Genomic DNA, 17,832 nt, shown 5'->3' on the forward strand with positions numbered 1-17,832 from the left:
ACTGACATGATCAAAATTGTTTATAACAATTGGAAATAGAGTACAGAATACTTTAGGGCATCTTATTTCTCAACTATTCTGCCAACACCCAGTGATGTGCAATGATTAATTTTGAGATAGATTTTTAGTAAACATTTCATTTTAATTAAAAAAATTATATGTATTTGATTTTTCAGCTTAAAACCTTCCAAAAAACATTCCAGGCCCAAATGACTTCACTGGAAAACCTACCAAACACATAAGTAAAATTTTCATGCCAAGTCTACACAAATTCTCACACAGACAGGAGGAACACTCCCAACTTATTTTATGAGGCTAGTATTATTCTGATACCAAAACTAGACAAAAATATTTCAAGAAAAGAAAGCTACAGGCCAGTATGCCCCATCAACACAGAAAAAGTTCTCAAAAATATAGTAACAAAACAAATCCAGCAATATTTTAAAATGATAATACATCATGGCAAAGCGGAATTGATCCTGAGAACTCAAGATTGCTTAACATTGGAAAATCAATTGATATAATTCACCTTATCAATAGAAAAAAGAAGAAAACTCACTTCCTTCCATACACACACCAAATCTACAACTATATATGGAATAATTTCCTCTAAAAAAAAAAAAAAACCCAAAGGGGCGCCTGGGTGGCTCAGTCTGTTGAGCATCCGACTCTTGATTTTGGCTCAGATCATGAGCTCAGGGTCGTGAGATTGAGCCCCGAGTTAGGCTACAAGCTCAGCATGGAGTCTATTCAAGATTCTCTCTCCTCTCTCCCTCTCCCTCTGTCCCTCCTCCTGTTCATGCTCTCTTTCTCTAAAACAAAAACAAAAAACTAGCTGAGTGACTGCTATGCATTGGGCAAACAAGAAAAAACCCACCTGGGAATGGGCAGGACAGACCGGCACAATCTCCCCATAAACCACACCCCTGGAAGGAGAAGCTACAACCCACAGCTGCAAGGGAACTCACAACCCTGAGCCTCCCCCTGAGAAGCACAGGGTTTGAACCCCACAGTTAGCACTCCAACTTTTAAGCCCTGCACCTGAGAGATGAGCCCCCAAAACATCTAGCTGTGAAAGCCAACAGGGCTCGCATCCACAGGACCCACAAGGCTCTGGCGAACCGAGACACAGTTCTTACAGGGCTCATGCGGGCTCATCCACTCCGGGAGCTAGCACAGAGGCAGCGAACCAAAAAGCACCGAGACTTTCTGTGAAACAGGCCAATTTTGCTTATCTTAAAAGCATCAGCACGGAGGGGCAGGCATCTAATTTAACGCATATCTAAGGAAATCATCTCCTAAAAGGGAGGTGTGCAAGGCACCACTTTTGCGCTCTCCCTCTGCCTCACTCCAGGTCCTCAGTAACTCCCAGAAAGGCACATGTCCACTCCTGGGAAGTCCCAGTGTGTGCATCTGCCACCCAGGGGACACCACTAGATCACTCGGCTCTGGTGGCTAGCAGGGCTGACGCTTGTAGGTCCCAAAGGACTGTAAGCAACAGAGAAGGAGTTCTTAACTGCGCACCACCCCCAGGGGACAGTAGAGAGGCGACAGACAGGGGAGCCTCATCTGTGAGAGGCCTAGTAGGTCTCATCACAGCTGCAGCCCGAGGGGCAGGCTTGCAATTAAACACACACCCTAAGGGCTGACTATAATCTTCTCCAAAGCACTGGGTATCATAGAAGACTGATGAATCACAGACCTGTACCCCAGAAACAAATAATACATTATGTTAATTAATTGAATTTAAATAAAATTAAAAAAAAAATCCTCTCCAAAGCACTCAGAGGACTGGCACTGTCTTCTCACTCTCCCCCCGTGTGATCAGGATCTCCGGTGCCCCCGTTTTCAAGGCTGCCACCCAGGAGACACCCTTTGATCACCTGGCTCTGGCGGCCAGCAGGGCTCAGGGTCGTGGGAAGCACGGGTCTGGATCAAAGGAAGAGATGGTGCGGGCTGGCTACCACACCCAAGCACAGAGAGGGCAGACTGAAACCCACCCTCAATCCTTTTGTGAAAGAGGCCTATTTGCTTGTCTTAGAGCTTCAGCCTAAGGGGCAGGCTTCTGGTTTAGCAGCCCCCAGGCCTACTGAGGTGCTCTCGGGTGACAGAGGCCACAATGGGCACTCTCTCTGTGCCTCCCACCACCTGGGTCTGGCTCACTGGTGCTCCTGGGTGGGAGCTTGTGCACTCGTCTGATTGTTACAGCTGCCACCAGGAGATACCTCTTGATCACCTGGCTCTGGTGGCCAGTGTGGCTTGTGCTCACAGGGCCTGAAGGGCTGTTACAAATGGAGAAATAGTTTCCACCAGCTACCCGCCCCGGGGCATAGCACAGAGCTAGCAGAGGGAAACATGTGCCCAGTCTTTCTGCGAAAAGAGGCCTATTAGGCAGACTGGCAGGTGCCATCCTCATTCCCTCCCTCTGCCCCACTCCAGGTTAACGCTCCAGATAGCCTGGCTCTGGAGGCCAGAAAGACTTTGTTCACCAGTTCAATGGGAGAGTACCAAACTAAGAAACAGTTCCTAACTGGCCATCACCCTAGGACTCAGTGCAAAGAGCAAAGAGGCAAACAGAGATGCCCATCTCTCAGTCTTCCCCTGACAAAGGTATTTTTGCATACCTTAAAAGCTGCTGAGAGTCTGGATTCCAATCAGCCTCAATTTAGGTAATGACTGAGATCCCCCATTCTAGGACACTAATAGGTCTTGGCACACCTTCAACTCCTGGGAGCCACTAAGAATGAAAGTAGGCTGCTTGGACAATCACAAAGGTTTGAGAGACAACCCATGTTCACTGCAGCATTATTTACAAATAGCCAAGACATGGAAGCAACCTAATTGTCCATCAGTGGATGAATGGATAAAGAAAATGTGATACATAACAGATTATTTAACCATAGAAAGGAAGGAAATCTTGTCATTTGTGACATGGGTGAAACTTGAGGACATTATGCTAAGTGAAGTAAGTCACAGAAAAGATACTCTATGAGCTCACATGTGGAATCCAAAAAAACAACATCAACAAACCAAAGCTATAGAAAAAGAGATCAGATTTGTGGTCACCAGAGGTGGGCAATGGGGAATGGGGTAATTGGATGAAAGTGGTCAAAAGGTACAAACTTCCAGTTTTGAGATAAATTAAGTACTGGGGATGTAATGTACAATGTGATGACTATGGTTCACACTGCTACACAGTATATTTGAAAGACAGATCCTAAGAGTTCTCATCAAGGAAAAAAAAATTTTTTTTAATTTTTATGAGATGACAGGTGTTAACCAAATGTATTATGGTAATCATTCTGCAATTTATATAAATCAATTCATTGTGCTGTATACTTTAAACTTACACAGTGATATATATATATATATATATATAGCTTGAAAAAAGGTATCATTGTTAATGGTATTGTGCTCAGTGAAATAAGACAGAGAAAGACAAATACCATCTGATTTCACTCATATGTGGAATCTAAAGAACAAATGAATGAACAAACAGCACCTGTGTGTGAGATAAGCAGAGGTAGAGCATATCTTGCCGCCCTCTGTCTTTGGAGCACTGTTTGAACGAACAAACAGCATCAGACCTATAAATACGGAGAACAAAGTGATGGTTAAGGGAAGTGGGAGATGCAGACCCCCAGTTACGGAATGACTAGGTCACAGGAATAAAAGCAGCAGCGTAAGGACTACGGTCAATGATACTGGAACAGTGTCACATGGTGACAGATGGTGGCCATCTTGCGGAGAGCGCAGCACAGAGAACCTGAAACTAAAGGAACCTTGTATCAACCATAGTCAAATAAAAATAATTTTTAAAAAGTTTTTCTGAACACACACCCACACGAGTCAGGGGGAAGGAAATGTTTATTTCTCATTAATCTTTTAATGCAACCACCGTAATTTTTCAGGTTTAGTTTAGTAGCAAACTTGATTAATAACACTTCCAGGAGTTCATCATTTTAAGGCTAAGGTTCCGATTAAGGAAATACAGTTATCAATTTAATATAAATGAAGTTTTTTAAAAAGGCTAAAAGCAGTCAGATCTTTTAAAAGAAAATCTAAATGACCCAGACTTTAGACTTTAGTAATGTAAGTATGCTTCAGTACTACAAAAGACAAAGAGAAAGAGCTTTACTGAACATCAGCAAGAAGCACTGCTATTCTTCTTCTGCAACATGTATGTTTTGGTCATTAGCACGCTAGTATGAATAAGGCAATGCGTCAGGCACGGGCATACAAGCAAGCACAGTGAGAGGCTTAGGAAGGTCGCCGGCGTCACGGCGGCTGTGGCCAGCATGGCGCAGGATCTCTCTCCAGCTGGTACCTCAGTCGTTCTCTCCTCCACAGAGCAGCAAGAGGGCTTTCTTATAGTCCCCAGACGTATCACCCTGAAACCCGAATGTACTCCGTTACCCTCCATGAGTCACAGAAGCTGCAGAAAATCAAAAACTAAGTGTCTGGTAACAAGTTCATGTGACTTTGCTCCCAAGTGAATAATCTCTGTGTATGTGACTTTCACATCAGGAATGTTATACAAGGAGTTTCCTACCAATGTAACATGTGTTTAACTTTCTAATTTTACCCCTTAAAGGCACAGCTCTGAGACAATGAAGTATGTTCTTCCCTCTGGTAATGCAGAGAACAAGGAAGCTTTTACAATGACATTCAAACCGAGCTTTCTAAACCTTTAAGTTACTATCACATACTATGTGTCTGGCTAAGGGAGGCAACCCTGGGACTGTGTGGCTCTTGTGTTTTTGCTTCAAAGACAGAGGGGCAGGATATGCTTTACCTCTGCTTATCTCACACACAGATATGTATGATATGTTTCAAGCAAAGAGTGCATGTGAGAAGTCTCTAGTGCCCTTCAACCCAGACACACCTACACACAAAGTCCAAAGCTTGCTTAGTTGAGATCCTGCTTTGCATATGGCCCACTTTCCCTTTTATCAAAAGAAAGAGGAGAGAGAAAAGAAAGGGAAAAAAAGAAAGAAAGAAAGTCAAAAGGCCTTAAGCCAAATTTAAGTATAGGCCACAGTCTCCCTAGCTTTTTAAAAAAGACAAAAATGATAGTAATACCTAAACTCTTTACTTATTTCTGATAAGACCTGGCTGGTTCTTTCCTGAACTACGAACTACTACCAGAGACAAGGTGATAACAGACAATAAAGAAAGATCGAAGTGAAAGGAAGGAGGCACTGATAAGGACACCTGGAACTGATAAAAGAGAGAAAGAACAAACACATTATCTTCAGGGGCGGGGGCTGGGTTTGATGAGTCATCTGTCACCACTACTAAATGATGTTCCTAAGCTCCCCAAGAGCCTCAGCCTCACCAAGAGTCCATCTTTCACTTGGGAGCCATCATCTGTACTTTAAGGAAATATTATAAGCCGAGCTTTATAAGTCACGGCTCTAATCACGCCACTAAAATTTGAAACTTTATACAACAAGTGGGTTCTCCCATCTCTTGTCTTACATGCTATCTATTGGTCTGCTCTGGATTTCTGAACATAATTTAAAGAAAGGTTCTACTACCTTAATCATGGAATAAAGAGAGGTGGCGAAATTCTTCCTGAACTCCTTCCTAATGTTAAACAAATCAATCTCGCTCCTGGACACCACGATTCTGATGAGGGTATGATCATCCGTCCCCGCTCCCTATAAGAAAGAAAAAAAGGGAGGCACACTGTTTCAAAATGTCAAACAGAGCATCAAACTTCCCTGAGTTAAGATGAATTGATAAAGTAAAACAATTTGGTAGAATTGAACTGCATGTTTTAAGGAGAATTAAAAAAAAAAAAAACCAAAGTCTATCATTTAAATCATCATAATACACAGGGAAAGATAGCTAGAAAGATAAATTAATTAGATGGAAGATTCAAGATATACACTTACCTTCATAGCATAGTAGAGGGTTTCTGCAAGGTAGGCAGGTATACTTCGAATAGATTTCACTAAGAAAATAAATAATATGATGGTCAGATGCTATACTGATAAGAAAAAATTAGTGATTAAAAATCAAAACTTGCTTCATGCTTATTGCTCTACTTATTCACAAGCATAAAAATAACCTACGCTAAAAAACTGCTCATTTGCAGGCTGATCTGATCTCCTTATTCACCAAGTATTTTCTTAGAAACTGGGATGGAATTTCCTTAAAGTTCTGAGTTCTGCAGAGAAAGTCGTGTAGAACAGGACGTGTGAGGTTTTCAACACCCCTCTGTTCTAAGCACCTTTCTGCTATCAGAGTTTGGGCAGCCTGGGCTGTTACACCACAACCTTCTTCACCCTCAGGAAAGGATACAAACATCCTGGAAGTTTCTGATCCAACATATTCAAGCAAATAACACAAGGTACCCACTCCATCTAATCTTTGACAAATCTTGGGACTATTTTTCTGTAATCTTACCCTAGGTATTCTCCCCAGATGCCTTACTACCCATGATTTACATAGAGCAGCACGAGACTTGCCCAATTCAGGAGAGACACCCAGATAAACTGGTTAACAGAAAAGAGTATCTTCCCTGAACATATATGTATCTACTCTGTGTTAGGGCTGCTCAGACCTCAGTCAGCTCAGCTTCAGAAACTATCCCTATAAAAATTCCTTAATATACAGAAATAACAATTCATTAATTGGGGGGTGAAGTTATTCTCTCTCTTCCAGTGCTTAAACGCCATTATTTTAAGTGTATTCTAATTATGAAGGGGTTGTGTGAAAGTTTTCTATTAAAATTCATTAAGTGTGGAACTCAAATCAAAGGCTACTATTAGTGCCGGTTCATGCACAGCTTTAGCTTATTCTCCAGAGGACAGTACAAAAACTCGAGCTCAATGCCAAATACTCAGAACAAACAGATGTTCACTCCAAACCCATATGAAAACTAGGGTCCCTGGGAACTCACAGACTAGACTCTCCCTGGATTTGGACAGTATTTAATACTACCATAAACTGCACAAACTCAGTTCTCTAATTTTTCCAGATCATTCTGAATATTTAGCTAAAACAAATTTCCAAAGTAATCTGAAAACAACCATCACCACATCTTCCATCATACAAAAGACACTTTTTCTAGCTCAGATGCCAATTTCTCAGTCTGCCTCAAAGCTGTGAGGACAGTATTCAAAGGGATACTACAATTCTACCCAGTATCAGAAACAATATTCACAAGCCTCTGAGATAATGCCCACACTTCAGATTCATAACAAAATAATATTTTGGGGGCACCTGGGTGGCTCAGTCGTTAAGCGTCTGCCTTTGGCTCAGGTCATGGTCCCAGAGTCCTGGGATCGAGCCCCACATGGGGCTCCCTGCTCTGCAGGAAGCCTGCTTCTCCCTCTCCCACTCCCCCTGCTTGTGTTCCCTCTCTCGCCGTGTCTCTCTCTGTCAAATAAATAAATAAAATCTTTAAAAAAATAAATAATAAAATAATAATATTTTTAATAAAGCTTCAAAATGATTTTTATAAACAGTTGCTTTAGTATTTCCATAGGATTAAACGAACTAACCAGATAATCATGTATTTCCAATATCAAAACAGACTTTGATTTGGAAATGCGGGAGTTCGCTTCACTCAAAAATCATAATAAGCTCTTCATAAAGAGAGAAGTGGTTATTTTCAGATACAGCTTCAACTGAATGAAACACTTTAGCTCTTACCACCATTAATAGTATATACATTGTAAAACCACCTACCAACAGCAAGGAGTAGTTGCTCCAAATTACCAGAAGTCTCTCGGTCAATGGTTTCCTCAATTTGAAATCCTGATATAGTCATGTATTTATCAAACACTATAAAAAAGGAAAATGATTTCTCAATCCTGTAAGGATTATTCTGTACAGAAAGAAGATACTCTAACCAGGTATTGTCCCACTGAATACAAATCTCCCCTTTTTCCTTGCCGACAGAACCCTGACTTTGTCACAGAGCTTCAATATACCCAAGCCCTAAATAATGGATTATAAAGGTTCTTTGTTCACTGAGTTCCCAGCCTCTACTTACTAGTTACAACCAATGCGACCCAAAGGTAAATCTACTAGAGAGGATTCTGAGTAATCTTTCCTTATCAAGAGTGATAAACAGATATGATTAGTTTACCCCTTTCTTTTCTTCTTGCTGTTAATGTTGATAAATTTGGGGCTACAGTAGCCCTCCTGTGACAATCAGGTACAGGGCACAAGAAAGAAAACCCCAAAACACCAAGGACAGTGAAGTAGAAAAACAGAGAGCCCACCCAGGTCCTGCCAAATCAGCCATGTGTTTAAGGCCCCAATTAGTAGGGTTTCGTGTCACCTGAGCTCTTTCCCACCTGATACCACAAGAACTGATGAATACCTAGAGAAGAGATCGTGGGTGCCACTATTTAGGACGAAATGCTTGAATTTCGAGCTGAGCCACAGCTCAGCGGTTAGTGACTATGAGAGTAACAATCCAGAGGCCTAGCTCCCTCGTCACCCTGATAGCAAAGGGGGGACTAAGTATCTCTAGTTCTGTAAAACTACAATAGCAGCAAAGAGAATGATGAGATTTTTCAAGGTTACCAATAGGAAGAAATACAAAAACCAATTCACTCAGGAAGCACCTATTATAAAGCACATATTTTGGCACACTGGCGTCTGTACTTTCAAAATTAACCAAAGTACCTGTACCGTACACATTCTTTTCACTCACCCCTTCTCAAATGAGACACACTTCGTGTCCCGAAGATGGTGATAAACTTTTCTTCATCTGTCCCCCATTTCAGTTCTCCAGCCTGAAACAAAGCCTGTGAAAATTTCAACCTCAATTAGTAAGCCGTTTCTCCATCTCATTTCCAGGTTCTGAATGACACTGGTGTTTCACTCCCTGTACATTAATTAGCCTAATTCATCATCTTCTACTTTTCAATTCTAATGTTTCCAAAACTCAGTGAGGTGAGTCTGGAGCTACATTGGAGCTTGCCACTGAACTGTGCCACAGAAGATTAATGAGTAAGCAATAAATCACAGCAACAGGGCAAGATTAAGTGTTCCCAAAATGTCTATGGTACTTCCAGGCTTTTGGGGGCAATGGTGTGGTTGGTAGAAATTTCTGATTACCTCACTGTTGACACATCCACTTACAGACTGGAAAAGAATTTAACTAGGAGCTTAACTATGTTTTCTGTTTTGTTTACTCGGCAGTTGTTCAGCAACACATGATAAAAAATAAACTCCATATTTTCTCTTTTCAGCTGCAGTTTAACCAAAACTAGCTACAAAGAGTTTTCACATTTCTAAAAGATCACAACGAATTTTTAAAAGGTTGTGGGTATAGCACAATGCCTGGCATATAGTAGGCAACTAATATATACTTGTTGAATAGTTTGAGTGTCCATATTTACTTTTTTTACATGGAAAATATATGCTTTTTAGTGTTCATATAATTGCTGAAAAAATAAAATTATATACAAACACCATCATTAAACCTGAGTCCACTTATTGAGATGTGGATAATTTATTAAAACCCAGTGAATCAACCTTTAAAATGTCTATACTATCCTTTTGTTCATTTCTAGTTAAGTACACCTATTAAACCAAGACAAATGCAATTTGCTGAGCCTGCTACTTGGACTGGCCTTTATGCTCACAAGCGGCAAACCAAGTAAGGACAGAAGGTGATGTGATCATAGCATGTGTTTGGATGTAGAAATTTTGATCATAGTGTGTTTAAGAATGTAGATTTTGGTGATATATATCTGTTTTTTGTTGTATTTCCAGGGAATTTTGAAAAATGTGTCACATCCTTACAATCAGTTTTGAAATCAATTTAATGATAAAAATAAATAATATCAATCCTGGTTATGTGAGCATGTTCTTCAAAACTGAAAAGAGAGTTACTATGAAAGGCATGGCAAGTATCTCAACTTTAGAACTATATCATGGTATTATAGACCTGTCTTAAAATAACTTTTTAAATCTAATAACAAAAATAACATGTGTTCACTGAAAAATTTTGTATGAGATAAAACATGAATAAGAAAAAAACTACCATGAAGGCCAATATCCCAAAGATATTGGTTACTACCTCTAATATGTTTTCTACACATAGATAAGATATACACACACATTAACGCCTAAAAGAGAGAAAGGGTGCATCCCCTACTATACTACAAGCATTCCTGAAGCACTCCTTTCTTAACAACTATTCTATATTTCTAGAAATTTCCTCTAGTAGGTATAGCAGTTAAGCCTGTTATATGGAATAATTTGTGAAATGGCTATTTTAAACTATAATCTCTTCATTTTCTCGAAAGAATTATGTTTGAGATCAATATCTACTCTAAAACTATTAAGTAAATCATATGCAGTAATGATAACCTTCATGTGGAACAATTATTTAAAAGTTTTGTTTTGTCTTGTTTTAATGTAAGAGTGCTTTCTTCTAAATGAGGATGCTGAACATCCACGGAGCAGCTCCGGATGAAGGCCCCTCACACCTCCTCACCCTCCCCCCTTCCCTCAGAGGGGGATTTACAGTTGAACACAGTTTGATAACCTCTGGTTCAGTGCAAAGTGCAGAGGTTTTGGAGTCAAAAAGACCTGGGCCTCATCCTTATCTGTGAGATCTTAGATGAGTTAATCTCTTGAGTCTCAGTGTCTTCACCTAGAATAGGATTAATATTTCTACAGAGTCATTAATGGAGATTATGTAACTTTATAATGAATGCATCAAAGAGTGTCAGGTAATCAATAGCAGGTACTCAGTAAACATTGATTCCCTACCCCTTCCCCTTTCTTCCCCCTCCTTCAGGTTTATCTCCAAGATCAGGAAAGGAGGATTTAGAGGGGGAGGAGGTAAAATCAGTTTAACACATTAAAAATATAAGAAAGTAAAAAAAATAAAAAATAAAAAACAAAAAAAAAACCCACTATAAATAAATAAATAAAGATAAAAATGTAAGAAAGTAAAGTGGATTATCTACAAAATGTTGAATTCCCGGGTGAATGACTCACTGTGGCTTATCAAATCCCTGAAATAAAAGGAATCCTCTTAGTGCCAGGTATCAGCAGAGAAAAAAATTCAAAAGCTTATAAAAGGGCCCTTTGTCTCAGCTTACTCTCGATTAAGAAAAATTCCCATTAGTGACAACAGTCCAGCTGCCCCTGCTACAAGAAAGAAATGGGTGTGTTCTTTTTCATAACACCAAAAGGAAAATTATTTTTAACAAGCTGAATTCATTAGTAATAATACATTTTTTTCAAAGATTTATTTATTTATTTGAGAGAGTGTTCGAGCGCGCATGTGAGTGTGAAGTGGGGGAGGGGCGGGCAGAGAGGGAAAAGGAGAGAAGCAGACTCCCTGCTGAGAACAGAGTCCCAGGCCCTGAGGCGGCCCATCTCAGGACTCTGAGATCAAGACCTGAGCAGAAATCAAGAGTTGGATGCCCAACCAACTGAGCCACCCAGGTGCCCCAATAATAGTTTTTAAAGAATCAAAGACTAATAGCCAGTGCAGCATGTTCTTTGTTGTTCCTGATCACCGAAAGGGTAAAGAAAACCTGAATTCTATTCAAGGGATTTTTTTTTAAAAGATTTTATTTATTTGAGAGAGCTGAGAGAGAGAGAGAGAGAGAGCACAGGAGCCAGGGGAGGGGCAGAGGAAGAGGGAGAAGCAGGCTCCCTGAGACCCTGAGGTCATGACCTGAGCCAAGCAGATGCATAACCGACTGAGCCACCCACATGCCCCACTCTTCAAGGGATATTTTAAAGTAACTTCATAAGACAGTTTTCAGATGTATAAAGTTTCCCCTTCACGGTCCTGAATGGTCATATGCTCTGCACAACAGGTAGGTGACACCTATACAGCCCTGGTACTCAAAGTGTGGTCCCGGGACCCCAGAGGCATCACCTGAGAGCTCGTTAGAAATACAGAATCCCAGGCTCCACCCGGACCTACTGAGTCAGAACCTGCAGTTTAAGGAGATCCCCAGGTGATTCACAAACACTTAAAAGTCCGAGAAGCACTGCTATACACCGAGTGCTCTGAGGAGAGAAATCAATGAAAATAAGGGGAAAATGCACTGTTTCCACTCCCTGGCCTCACACTGCAGCAATCCTCTCATTGCATCACCAGTCGTGCTGGGAAATCAGCCCACTGCCCACTAATGTAGGCCTCACTGCAGTCATCTGAGACTACCAGAGTTGGCTTCTTCCACCGTGACCACCAAAACACATCTAGACTACTCTTGAAGAGTCCAGGGGTGAGAATCACACCGTTTCCTATGAAGCCCACAAATAATTAATGTTTGGAAAGCAGTAACGTAGTCTCCAACAGTTGGGAGTAGTTTTGAAGGGCTGATCTACCACTTTCTCAAGGAGGCAAATTTCTTCCTCCAAGAAGGCAGAGTTAAGCTGGATTTGTGCTTCCAATCTGTATTTAATAAGCCTTTTATATGGTATAGGCGATGGGGGGAGAGGAACTAGCAGGCAAGAACACAGACTGTTGTCTAGTTGAAAGAGAAAGGGCTTTGGGGTTAGACAGGCCCAGGTATAAATCCCAGCCCCACTACTGGTCAGTGGGGGCCATGGGTTTGATTCTCAAATCCCTGAGCCTCAGTTTCTTTATCTATAAAAGAGAAATTATTCTCCTGTACTTCAGAGGTATATACTAATCCATTCACCGGTTATATACTGAGTGCCTACTGTATGCTAGATCCAAAGGATACAAACTGAACGGACAGCTCGGAGTGCCCTGGGCAGGCAGTCAAGTAAATAGCTTCAATATAAGGCAGCTGGACTGCCCCTGTAAGGGGCACCTGACATACACTTGGCGGGGGGGGGGGGAGTCAGGCAGGGATACCTGATGAACAACTAACCTGAGGACTGACTCCTGAAGAGGAAGTATCAGGTGAATGGGTGGAGGAAGGGGCAGGTGGAGATAGAGCAAGAGAGGCTGGAGGCAAAAGAAAGCAAGGGACAGATAACAAAGAGGCTTATAAATCACATTTAGGACCTTGAACTTTATTCTGAGGATAATGGGATCCACTGAAGTTTTAAGGTTTTATCTAGGGACGTGACACAAGAGGTTTGCATTTTATGGAGGATAGTGAGGGAAGCATCAAATACTGCATAGACAGTCCTCAGTACACATCCATTTGCTCTCCTTCTGTCTCCAGCAAGGCAAAGAGATGACAGCATTCTGAAACCATTATAAAATCTACCCACCCAAAAGAATAATAATGCTCTCTCTTTCCCATTAGCAAATTCAGATTACACATCCAATAGTTGTTTCATAGAGAAGAGTCAACTGGAGGAGTGAAGATGGTTCTTCCTTTTTCCATGGTGTATGACTAACAATCAGAATTATATATTACTTGGGGCACCTGGGTGGCTCAGTGGGTTAAGCATCTGCCTTCAGCTCAGGTGTGATCCCAGGGTCCTGGGATCGAGTCCTGAGTCAGGCTCCCTGCTCTGCGGGGAGCCTGCTTCTGCCTCTGCCTGTCTCTCATGAATAAATAAATAAAATCTTTTTTTAAATATTTAAAAAAAAAAAGAATTGTTTATTACTTGAAACATGTGACCAGAGAAACAGGACTACGGTATTTGATTCTATGAATGCAAAGAATTCCTTTATTACCAATTTCCAGTTTTCAAGTCTCATGTTTCAAATTTCCTAATATTTATTTCCCACATTTGACTACTTATGTTTTTAAGTTTTTTAAACATATTTTAATTCCAGTATAGTTAACATACAATGTTATAATAGTTTCAGGCGTACAATACAGTGATTCAACAATTCTATACATTACTCCGTGCTCATCATAAGTGTATTCTTTAATCCCCATCACCTATTTCACCCACTCCCCTGCCCACTTTCCCTCTGGTAACCATCAGTTTGTTCTCTATAGTTAAGATTTGATTACTTGCTAACTATACTATTACTTGAAACTATACTAGGATTTAAAAGCCATTTAAGTACAGAATTTCATTTGGGAGTCATTTAAAAGCAGCTGACAAGAGAACAATCCTATTTAGAATTCTATCGAAAGAAAGGTGGAGGAATTCCCAAATACTATGGTAACTGATAATCTACTATGTATTAAAACACCATTTATCACTAAAATACCTCATTCTTTTCTCTTTATCCTCTCCTGCCAAGACACCTACTGCCTCACTAGCAGTGGAATCAATAATACCTGTGGTTTTTGGTAAAATTACCCATTTTGTGAATTTCCATGATCACCAAAAAATACATATATATCTAGGCAAAATTCACTATTTATATGTAACTCATTTTATTTCATTTCCCTTTTGGGACAAAATATTTAGCTGGCCAGGTCAAAATGAGAAAAAATATACTTACGAGTCTTATGATTTGTAAAGGGCCCATAAATAACATTATTTTTAGATGCTATCACAATCTGTATTACGATTTTCCATTATCATGGATTCTTTTTTTCATTCAAGTGTCATAATAAAGTCACCACATATCACATCTCACCTGAGCATCTTGTTCAACTTGTGCTTCATCAATTCCAGCATCAGGGTCTCTATTAGCCTACAAGAAATAATGTCACATTATTGAATTACATGAGCATTTTTATTCAAAAGGAAAATTAGTTCCACCTGATGGTTGTGCACATAAAGCTCTTTCTCTTAGGAATAATACAATTTTAAGATAGCAATTCTACAATATTTCACATCATCACACAGCACTGTCCAAAACCAATCTGACCCTTTTGATTTTAAATCCTATGAATGAAAGAGAATAGTGATATCTTAAATTAAAAAAAGCAAAAAAATAAAAAATAAAAAAAATAAAAAAAACGTTAAGTTAGCTAGCTATTGAGAGTTTAGGTCAGATATTCTGAAAAACAAACAAACACAGGCAACATACAACCACAATCAGGCAAGTATGAGAAATGATTAAAGAATTTTAAATGACCTTACTTAACTAAATCCAGACAAGTCCAGTTTCAGATTTTTTAATCAAACTCTAAACAGTCTCTACCCAATACCTGAAGGAGAACCACCAACATCCTCTGGTAGTACCCTGATGTATCTCCCACCACGTCATCTTCCAGGCTTGAGCCATATTCTGCAACAGAATAATTTCATACTTATTTATAGCTTCTTTCAACTAAAAAAGGTAGCTTGCCCCATTAATCAAATGGAAGAGACATAAAGGAAGGAATATTTGATTAGTATAAATGTTCTCTACTCCATCTCTGAGTGCTCTAAAGACCAAAGGCAAATGCTTAAATGAGTGACTGGTAGAAAACAAAGTCTCTCAAAAGCACTCACTTCAAGCCTAAATCCAGACTCAGCCATTTAGAAACACTCTCAACCAGTGCAGTTAATACTCTGTAGACATGTGATGGGTACAGGAAAGCCTCTAACATACAATTGATCATAATTTTAAACTCTAATGCTTTCTTCCAAAAGTTTTACATGATTAGTTTCCAAAGGTCTTCTAACCTCTAAAATTCTGAGTTTTTCTTTCTTTAGGCATGGCCATTCTTTCCCCTAATAAGATATGTTTTCCTCTGCAGCAAATAAAGTTAACTCTGAGAGACAGCAGGGATGTTTTAAAATACGCCCCTTCCTAGCTCTATTTCCAGTTATTCCACATAATGCCACAGGAAAGGGGAGAACTGGAATCTACAAAAGTCTACGCACCCTCTTCACTAACTCAAACAGCTGCTATTGAAGGCAGCTCCAAGACATTTAAGTATTTAATCATTATTTGAAAGCAGACAAACTTTAAAAGCCTGACACTTCTGTATTAAAAAGTCTAGAAGACCACAGGGGACAGGAGGGAAAACCAAATGGAGAGAAATCAGAGAGGGAGATGAACCATGAGAGACTCTGGACTCTGGGAAACAAACTGAGGGTTACAGAGGGGAGGGGGGTAGAGGGAGGGGGTAACCGGGTGATGGGTATTAAGGAGGGCACGTATGGTGATGAGCACTGGGTGTCATACGCAACTAATGAATTGTTGAACGCTACATCAAAAACTTATGAAATACTATATGCTGGCTAACTGAACATAATATAATATTAAATAAATAAATATGTCTAGAAGAGCTCCATCTTTATTTCAACTAGTTACCCAAATACAAAATGTTGAAGGACTCTTCTATCCCTTCGAGTACTACAAAACCTGTAAGTGATTAATGATCAAATCCTTTCACATAGTTCCCCTCCCTCTAATCTATCCCCATCATACCTCCCACCAACCTATGGCCCACCTAGGTTGGGCCATAACTGCCTAGCTTACCTCCCCACACGTATAGCTACCTAATCAGCCTCTTGATTCAAATCTCCTTCCTTCAGTACTCCATCGCCCGTTACACCACCCCTGAATCAAGTGCAAAGATCTCACCCAGTCATGTAAAACCATCGAAACACAGCCTGCATTTACTCTGTTTATCTCCCGCACGAGACATGCACATACCCTCCATGACAGCCAGCTTCTTTCCACTCCTTCCATATACTATTCTCACTCTAATCTCCATGGCATTGCAGACAGGGACGAACACGCCATAAATGTTTTCTTCACCTCCCCAAAACCTACCTCATCTTGAAACCTTGTCTGACTGCACCACAGAGCCTCTTCTAACATCAAAAGCCTTGATGACCTCTCCGCTCTAAATGGAACCTTGCATGAAACATTTTTTGGTATTTGACTTTAGTTTGGGTTTTGCTATCCTTTAACAGCTGCAGTCAGTTTCTAAATCACGTCACCCCTCAAGAGACTGCACACTCCTTGAGGACGGGAGCTATGGTATGTGCACCTTTTGTGTCATTCGTGACAGCCAGTGCACCACCAGACACACAGCCAGGGCGTAGTACATGACAGCACCCCATTTGTCATCCAGCACACAAAGGCTCCCTCACAAACGTCAACATGCCCAGAGACAGATCTTTGAATATTACATCAAATAAAACTCGTAGGTGATCTTCTGCAGTTACATGTATCCCCTCTGCCTTAGTGGTTGGGACCTATCCAACTTTAACAAGAGAAGCAGGAAAGAAAGATCCAGCACTTCAGAAAGTTAATCATTTAAATTTCACACTGTTCTGACTTGCTGAGTTACAATGTCATTTCTAAAATAAATAAACTAATGCCAAGACAGGGACACATTTTCCTAGCTGAAGGCACTCAGCTTGTTGGTCTGCTGACTGAGCTGATAATCTCAAGAGTCTGCTCAGTCAGGTAGGGGAAAGAGTCTGGTACAGAAAATGTGATGAGCAAAGAACACTCTCCCTTTACTTTTTATTTCATTTTCTTGGTTCCATTCATAGAACATACTTCAGATTGAAATGATAGATTTTTGTTTCACAAAAAAAAGGCACACCAAAGAGAAAAATTAAAATGCAGAATATTCAAGCACTGCCATTGACTAAAATGACACACATTTACTCAAACATTTTCATCAACTCTGGTCTGGACAAGGTTTCTTTTCCCAAATTCCAAAAGGGTCTTTTAGATAACGCTTAACTTCTACTAATATTAAAACTGATTTTTTTTTTTTCAGGAAGAAAAACCACCTACATCTTGAAGTTCATGGAAAAGAAAAACAACCTGTATGTCCCTACACGAGTTGCAAATTCTACATAAAAGTAAACTCCCATCTTCATCAGAAGCTTCTCTTAAGTACCAAAATAGATACAGGTCTAGGAAAAAGCAGTCTTTTCCTTACTGAAGGAAAACAAGCTTGAATTGTTGCTTATTCATGCATTCGCTCACTCGTTTATTCAGGAATCACATATGGCCTGCCTCCTGTAACCATGAAGAACTGCACTCACTTTAGAAAAGTGAAAAGGTGACAGTGGAGATGAAGGGGAAATAAAATTCCAAGC

The 17,832-nt window shown here is 40.2% G+C and overlaps 1 protein-coding gene and 1 long non-coding RNA gene across 4 annotated transcripts in view; one reads left to right on the forward strand and one right to left on the reverse strand.

The window, feature by feature from the left end:
- Positions 1-3,849: 3,849 nt before the first annotated feature.
- The window catches only part of ANXA5 (annexin A5), a 31,056-nt gene continuing 17,073 nt past the window's right edge, over positions 3,850-17,832 (reverse strand). The window contains exons 7-13 of one of the 2 annotated variants that reach the window (XM_027599985.1): positions 14,985-15,064; positions 14,468-14,524; positions 8,678-8,771; positions 7,702-7,797; positions 5,901-5,959; positions 5,541-5,663; positions 3,850-4,435 (exon numbers count right to left, since the gene is read on the reverse strand). In XM_027599985.1, coding sequence (XP_027455786.1) covers positions 4,427-4,435; positions 5,541-5,663; positions 5,901-5,959; positions 7,702-7,797; positions 8,678-8,771; positions 14,468-14,524; positions 14,985-15,064 — 518 coding nt within the window. In that variant the 3' untranslated portion in view covers positions 3,850-4,426. The remainder of the gene's footprint in view (positions 4,436-5,540; positions 5,664-5,900; positions 5,960-7,701; positions 7,798-8,677; positions 8,772-14,467; positions 14,525-14,984; positions 15,065-17,832) is intronic. The other variant, XM_027599983.1, reaches the window with a different exon arrangement.
- Positions 5,971-17,832, forward strand: LOC113925319. Of its 2 annotated transcripts, XR_003520977.1 has the most exons (4): positions 5,971-6,358; positions 8,824-8,976; positions 9,543-9,628; positions 17,508-17,832. It is a non-coding gene; the product is annotated as an uncharacterized LOC113925319 (long non-coding RNA). The 2 variants fall into 2 exon arrangements; XR_003520976.1 differs by lacking the exon at positions 8,824-8,976.

This window comes from Zalophus californianus, chromosome 2, assembly GCF_009762305.2.
Source record: "Zalophus californianus isolate mZalCal1 chromosome 2, mZalCal1.pri.v2, whole genome shotgun sequence".
Classification (NCBI taxonomy): Eukaryota; Metazoa; Chordata; class Mammalia; order Carnivora; family Otariidae; genus Zalophus; species Zalophus californianus.